At 50.0% G+C, this 7,601-nt stretch overlaps 1 protein-coding gene across 1 annotated transcript in view; it reads left to right on the top strand.

Moving 5' to 3' along the window:
• chrd (chordin) overlaps positions 1-7,389 on the top strand; it is an 18,358-nt gene extending 10,969 nt beyond the window's left edge. The window contains 11 exon segments of the mRNA XM_080007483.1: positions 272-378; positions 682-961; positions 1,077-1,318; positions 1,511-1,624; positions 2,616-2,810; positions 2,915-3,008; positions 4,513-4,569; positions 4,951-5,054; positions 5,335-5,598; positions 5,980-6,073; positions 6,228-7,389. Of these exon segments, the coding sequence (XP_079863609.1) occupies positions 272-378; positions 682-961; positions 1,077-1,318; positions 1,511-1,624; positions 2,616-2,810; positions 2,915-3,008; positions 4,513-4,569; positions 4,951-5,054; positions 5,335-5,598; positions 5,980-6,073; positions 6,228-6,301 (1,625 nt within the window). The 3' untranslated portion in view covers positions 6,302-7,389.
• Positions 7,390-7,601: the final 212 nt, after the last annotated feature.

Raw genomic sequence — 7,601 nt, 5'->3', positions numbered from 1 at the left:
TCCCGTAACCCCTAATTTGCGGGTTCGCTTGAACCTATTTGCTAAGTGAATCGTAGTTGGTAAAGGGATTAGTGTGTGTTTGAGTATATATGTGTGTGTGTGTGTGTGTGTGTGTTGTGAAACTCCCTCCTCCAACCACGTAAGTGTATCGTTGCTTCATCTACTTTCCTATTAGACTGAGCTATGGGTCAGGAGAGGGGGAATCCCCAGGGGAAATGTGAATGCGGTGCAGGAAAATGTTGCATATTTACCGTGTTTGTTCCCCCTCTAGCCATCCAGAGCGTCATGTCCAGCGGCGACGCCTTGACCCCGGGGAAGACAGGCGGGGTGGGATCCGCCGTCTTTAATCTCTACGACAACGGCACCTTAGACTACCAGGTACGCATTTTCCCCGCCCCAACCCACCACCATCATTAGTTGGGAGTGGGGTGTTTGTTTTGGCTATACCACGCCACCTTGTTCCCAAGCTTTCTCATCCACAAAGGAGAAAGCCATGGAGGCCACCCACCCCCCGGGTGCACTCATATGGCTTCGGTCTGTTGAGAAAGTACATCTTGTAATGGTCCTTACCACGCTAGACGTAATGACTTTAAAGAAGAAACTTGATGAATCTGAGAAGTTTGGGCTATTGGTTCCGCAGCTGAATTCTAACCTTGTGTCCTTGCCGACCCCACTCTACAGGTCCAGGTGGCAGGGCTTAGTAGCGAGGTGGTGGGCCTGACCATCGAGGTGAAGCCACGGCGCCGCCACAAGCGCTCAGTTTTGTACGACCTGACAGCGGAGTACGAGGGCGCCACGGGGCGGGCGCTGGGCAGCTGGAGCCGCCTGGAGGCCCGTCACATCCACATGCTGCTGCAGAACGAGCTCTTCATCAACGTGGCCACGGCGCACAGCCCGGAGGGTGAACTGCGCGGACAGATCAGGGCGCTGCTCTATAGTGGCCTGGAGGCGCCCCGGCATGGTGAGGGACTAATGCAGCCATGCACGTGTACGATGCAGCTCCCGCCACGTGGCAAAACTGTGCCGCGAGATGTAGTTTGGTCTTGACTCTTTATATTTTTCCCCTTTCCTATTAGAGTTGCCCACCCCGCTGGCGGGCCAGTTCGTGGCCCCTCCGGCGAGGACGGGCGCAGGCGGCCATGCCTGGGTCTCTGTGGACGAGCAGTGTCACCTGCACTACGAAATCGTGGTGGTGGGCCTCAGCAAGGGGGAGGACCTCACCGTCAACGCACACCTCCACGGACTGGCCGAGATCGGCGAGATGGACGAGAGCAGCGACACCCACAAGAGGCTGCTGACGGGCTTCTATGGCTCACAGGTGCGTGAAATCGCATTGTAAAACATCTGTCATCAAAGAAGCAAAACCATTTTTCTGTTCTTGGCTTAAGGATAAATTATTTGCAGTGCACAGAGGTTTGCACCCTTGTTGGTCTGCACACAAGACAAAACAAACAAAAACACCCACATCTCCTCTCTTTCATCTGTTGCATCTTTTGCTCTTTTTCTCCAGGCCCAAGGCGTGTTGAAGGACATCAGCGCGGAGCTGCTACGGCATCTGGACAGAGGAACGGCCTTTATCCAAGTCAGCACGAAGCTCAACCCCCGCGGAGAGATACGAGGACGGGTATGTTGACGGCAGGCCCGGCCCGAAACCACAAAAAACGGCGTTAACATCAGCGTTTTACAGCTGTAGCACGGTCACGGTAGCAAGACCCTCACCCCATCAAAAATACAACTCTTTTACTGTTACGGGACAGCCATTTTATAGCTGTTAAGCAATAAAACGCAAGCTTGGCCAGTATTCCGCTCCTACATAACAACGTCCAGCGAACGGAAGATATTAGATGCATTCTTTTTTGCTCGGCATTTCCGGGCACTGGGTCTCTTGAATTTCTAAGTCTTGACATACCATTGCAAATTTTAAATTCCAGCCCTATTCAGCAACCAGGCTGAGCCAGCGCCGGTAAACACAGCCTCCAGATTTTTCCACAGTAAGAGCGAGATGCCTCTGGTGCTCCTTAAGTTGTCTTTGAGTGTTTATGTGTCTGCGTGATTGCTCACATTCAGCACTCGCCGGCCCACACCGACACACACGGTTTCGCCGGCAGGTGTTTGGCCGCTTTCTAGGTCTTTGATGCTGGAAAGGTAACTAGGTTGAGGGTGCAACAACACGGGAAACACGTCCACTAGTGCAACTAGTGCAGACACACAAGTACATTTGCAGGTGTTGTCTCTCGGAAGAGACGCACACACACACACGCACACACACGCACACACACACACACACGCAGTGTCCAGCTGTTTTAATAGCAAACAGGCCCGTCACCTAAACAGCCATCTGCTAGAGAGCGCAGAGTGGAAAGTGTGCTGAACGCTCCATTAAGACCCAATTATCAAGTGAGCTTGACACGAGCCTCAAGTCAGGTGTGGAGCACTAATCACTCATGTTGCAATCTCTCAACTTTTTTCCTTCCCGACTTCCCGACTTCCCACCCTCTCGGCTTCCTCCCCCTTGAAATGATCGCTTCCCGTTCCCCGACTTGAATCTTTTCTTTCCCCTTTCTTCGCCAATTTTTCTTCCTAATTTTTGTTCTCCCCTCAATGATCTATCACAGGTCCACGTGTCGAACAACTGCGAGTTCGGGACCAGGGGGGAGGCGGTGGATGAGGCGGAGTTCGACGACATGTTTGTGAGGGATCCTGAGGAGCTGAAGAAGGACCCCCACACCTGCTTCTTTGAGAACCAGCATCACGCTCATGGCTCCCAGTGGACCCCAAACTACGACAAGTGCTTCTCCTGCAGCTGCCAGGTAAATAGGGGGGCGGGGCACAAAACCATTACCCGTACCGTCAGTCCACACCTTATGGTGTAGTGATTTATTCACCTCTTCATTTATTCCTTGTTCTCCTGTAGAAGCGCACTGTGATCTGCGATCCGGTCATCTGCCCCGTGCTGACCTGCGCCCGCACCATCCAGCTCGATGACAAGTGCTGCCCCATCTGCGATGGTAAGAGAGAGAGAGAGACATAGAGAGAGAGAGAGAGAGAGAGAGAGAGAGAGAGATATGAACTGGCAGAATGTGTTTGCTGATACCAGAAAATTCCCAACCTTTTCGGACTCGTGGCCCACTTGAAAATCTCAAAAGTGTTCGCGGCCCACGTCCAACCAGAAGTAATACGGGGAGCCAAACAGTGCGTTCTCAGAGGACGTAAAATTTAACAATCATATGCATTCTCATACATACAGTGCAATAGTGCAAAAGAGATGGGTTAAAAATAACTGAGGCGGACAAAGGGGCGTGGTCAAGCACCGGCTGCGGACGACAGCACGGTTCCCTTTTCCCACGCCCGCCTAGCTGCACTGAATGCGGGCCATGCGGGCGCTGGTTGGTTAGACTTGAGGCAGGGAGTTTTCTTAATGTTTGCTTGTCTTACAGAGGGGATTGGCGCAGGGGCTCCTGAGCAGCCCTGGAGCGGAACGCCATTCCTCCTGCGCCCAAGAGGACTATTATCCAGAATTATTATAATAAATCCTCAGTCATATACAGTATATAACTGTGGCCTGCGTGCCAAATATTGAAATGAACACTAAAACTCTCGCCATGTCGGCGCACCAAGGCCAGAAAGACTCCGCCTCCCTCCCTAAACCGTTACCTGTGGGAAGACTCTCCCATAGCTAAGGGTTTAGGGAGGGAGAATGGGGATTTATTATAATTATTCTGGATAATAGTCCTCTCGGGAGCAGGAGGAATGACGTTCTGCACCTGGGCTGCTCATGAGCCCGTGCGCCAATCTCCTCTGTAAGACAAACAAACATTAAGAAAACTCCCTGCCTCGAGTTGGACCAATTAGCGCTGTCCGTTGCTTGCATATGTACTGTGGGTGTTTTGTCTCGAGGTGACGGCGCAGTTTACATGGCTTCAGAGCTTTGTTTGATTAAATCTCGGAACACACCACGCACAGCGGTAACGGTTCGTCTTCCGTGCCTGTCCAAAAAAATCTCAAATGATTGATAAATATTCAGCGCTATACTTTCTCTGAACCTTTCTTCTATGTTTGAAAGGCGGGAAGTTAAAAAATGTACAGGTGCACGTCGATCATGGTCCGGCTTGGATGTAGTGTGCCCAAACATTAGTTCCTATCTACCAGTTATGATGCATTTTTGAAGGTTTTAAAGAAAAAATACCACAAAATATTTTTTCTTTACATTTCAAAACGTTTTTGTAATTAATAATTAGTAATTAATTAATAATTTATTTTTTTCAATAAAATCAGTGTGTTTTGCCCATGATATGGCGACCTGTGGGCCTATGGGCCCATAGGTTGGGAAAAAGCTGGCTTATACTATAAATCAGGATACCATGTTTTTTATTCTGCATGCAATCCGGAGTTCCTTGCTTGCTTGGACATTTCTATACTTATTTCTGGGGTGCATCCCCAGAGACCTTTCTCCCACCCACATGGCAATTGTAAAGTTTGGAAAGCTGATCTCCTTTCTTCCTCCCCCTGCAGAGAGGAAGGAGTCCAGGGACGGGAAAGCCCCTGAGAAGCTGGAAGAACATCCCGAAGGTACATCTCAGTTACAACCCACCCTCCCCCCCACCCCACCCCACCCCACCCCCCACCCACCACCCCTTTTCTCTCCCTTCTTCTTCTCTCTCTCTCTCTCTCTCTCTCTCTCTCTCTCTCTCTCTCTCTCTCCCCCTCTCTCTCTCTCCCCCTCTCTACCTGTCTGGCCCCCTGCTGCTCTTGCTATCATCCGTGCCACTCCTTGCCTCCTCACATACCTTTACCTCTGTCTTTCATTCGTTCCCTCCACGCCAGCTGACCAGAGGCGCCGCTACGTGTTGCGTTTCGATCATTTGTGTGAACTTGAAATTTCTGGGGAGTGTTCTAGCGGAGTTCGGATGTCATCTAAAGTCTTCGAATTGATACCAAAATTTGCCCCAGGTTGTTACTTTGAGGGGGACCAGAAGATGCACGCCCCAGGGACCATGTGGCATCCGTTCGTCCCCCCCTTCGGTTACATCAAGTGTGCCGTCTGCACCTGCAAGGTAAAAAAAAAAGGGTTGATGCACCTGCTTAAGGTGGTAACTTCTAATAATTCTCAAGGGGGAGGTTGGATAAGGTCCAGTGGACATTTTGGGGTGCCATTCCTAAAGAGGCTATAGCATGGCTGAATTCCACTGTATGAAATTGTAGAGTGGTGGAGTGAGTGTTGGCCATCCTTTGGTTAGGGTTGGGGTTAAACGATGCTGGATGCATATCACATATCAGTATCGTTCCAAATAATTAATCTTTTCCTTTCTTCCTACTTTCTCTCTCCTCTCACAGGGGTCGACGGGCGAGGTGCACTGCGAGAAGGTGACATGCCCGGCTCTGACCTGCAGCCGTCCCGTCCGGAGGAACCCTTCCGACTGCTGCAAGGAGTGTCCCGAGGAGGAGAAAGGTCCCGCGGGGCTGGAGCACACCGACATGATGCAGGCAGATGACACCCGCCACTGCAAGTTCGGCAAGAACTACTACCAGAACAGCGACAACTGGCACCCCAGGGTGCCCCTGGTCGGGGAGATGAAGTGCATCAACTGCTGGTGCGATGTAAGTGGTCCTGTCCCTTTTAGATGACTTTGCCTGCTGGCACAATAGCTTGAAGTTTATGTGCTCTTAAATGGTTAACAGTGGTAACCATGGGGAACCATGTGCAATATCCACCGGTGTAGGGTCCATTTGATGCAAATACATACATGTATACTATATAGTGAGCAGTGTGTAATACAATCAGACACTTCTGAGGTTCTCCTATGAATTCAAGGCCACAATGGTTCTCAGAGATGGAGGATTGATGGAGAGGTGAAGGAAATAAGAACCACTTGTGCCAAAAAAAAAGAAAGCAATTACGCTTTATAAGAAGGTTGTCCTTTCCCAACTGGCTTCATCTGATGTATTCCTGACTCCCTAACCCTCTCTCCCGTCGTGCAGCACGGAGTCACCAAATGTCAACGCAAACAGTGTCCGGTGTTGACCTGTGACAACATCACCCGCAAGGAGGAGCAGTGCTGCCCCGAGTGCCTCAGTGAGAGCCGCGCACACATACACACACACGCACGCACACACACACACACACACACACACACACACACACACACACACACACGCACACGCACGACTCCACATCCCCTAACCTGTGGCCGTGATCATAATTCATTTCGTTTTTGTTGCCTGCCCAGATTCCAAAGAAGCGCTGGAGGAGGACGACCTGACGGAGAAGGCCCCGGAGAAGAAGCAGAGCTGGAGACACTGAGTCGCTTCCAGAAGCTTCTGGTTTTCCCAGCCTGCACCCTCCTGCAGCCCCCTTTCCACACCCTGACTGCTACCATGTGGACCCCGTGGACCCCATGGACCCCGTGCGCCCTGCCCCCCCAAACCCACCCTTGTTGTCAGCCTCTGGATTGTAAACGGACAAAGAAAAGAGAGATTCTTTTGGAGGGGGGAAGTGGCGGGCGGGTGCTTATATACATATTAAAAAAAAGTTCCTCTTTCCGCAAAGACTCACTGAGAGAAAGGGACGAGAGCTACCGGGTGGAAGTCGCAAACCCTCCAAATTGCTGCCTTCATTTTTTTTGATATCCCGCTCACTCTCACAATCATCGACAACAGTGTTTGGTTTCATGGATCATCATCCCCGGGCACCTAAAAAAAAAAACGCCTTCTGGGGTGTTTGAGGTGTTTGGGTTGGCCGTTCATTGTCAAAACTGAGTTTTTTCTATGGACTTCCTTCGACAGGGCTTCTCTTCGAAGTGCAGCCTTCCACTGTCTTCCGTTGAAGATGACGAGAAATGTTTTGGTAAATTGTCTTCGTGTCTGTGAGTGTGTGAATCTGTGTGTGAGTGTGTGTGTGTGTGTGTGTTTGTGTGTGTGTGTGTGTTTGTGTGTGTGTGTGTGTGTGTGTGTGTGTTTTCCATTTACAAAGACTACCACTAATCGGTAGCACAGACATGCAACACAGTAAACTTTCTGGGTGGCAAGGTGGGGTTCGAAAATAACTATAAAAACACACAAATGCAGACGTGCGCACACACACACACACACACACACACACACACACACACACACACACACACACATACTGTCAGCCAATGAATATGACTGGTGTCCTGCATTGACTCACAATAGTGAAATTCACGCATTTCACAAATGATAAAAAATTGGCCTAATGGATCCTTTAGTGTGACCTGTCTGTCATTTATTTTTTTATTTAGGTATGTATTAATTGTGTCCCCCCCCCTACAATTTTTTTTTATCAGTGTTGTTTAAGAATATGAAGCTGGTTTGTATTTTGTATTTATTGAAAGTGTTGAGTCAGAATAAAATAAAGATGTTCATAAGATATGGAAGGCCAGTCATTGTTTCTCCTTTTATTTCCAGTTCCTCCGTTGTCTCCAGCTTATCTCTCTTTCTCATCTGAGTTTTCCTCTCCATCCCCTCCGTTTTCCCTCCCTCCTCTCTGGCCTCGGATCCTCGGATCCGTTGCCGGATCATTCCTTATGCCTGACTCGTTCCGAACCGCACACCGGACTGACCCCGCTGGCACACTCATCCTC

The sequence above is a fragment of the Zeus faber genome, assembly GCF_960531495.2.
Source record: "Zeus faber genome assembly, chromosome: 9".
Classification (NCBI taxonomy): Eukaryota; Metazoa; Chordata; class Actinopteri; order Zeiformes; family Zeidae; genus Zeus; species Zeus faber.
Note: the sequence above shows the minus strand (reverse complement) of the source record. Positions and strands in the feature narration are given on the sequence as shown.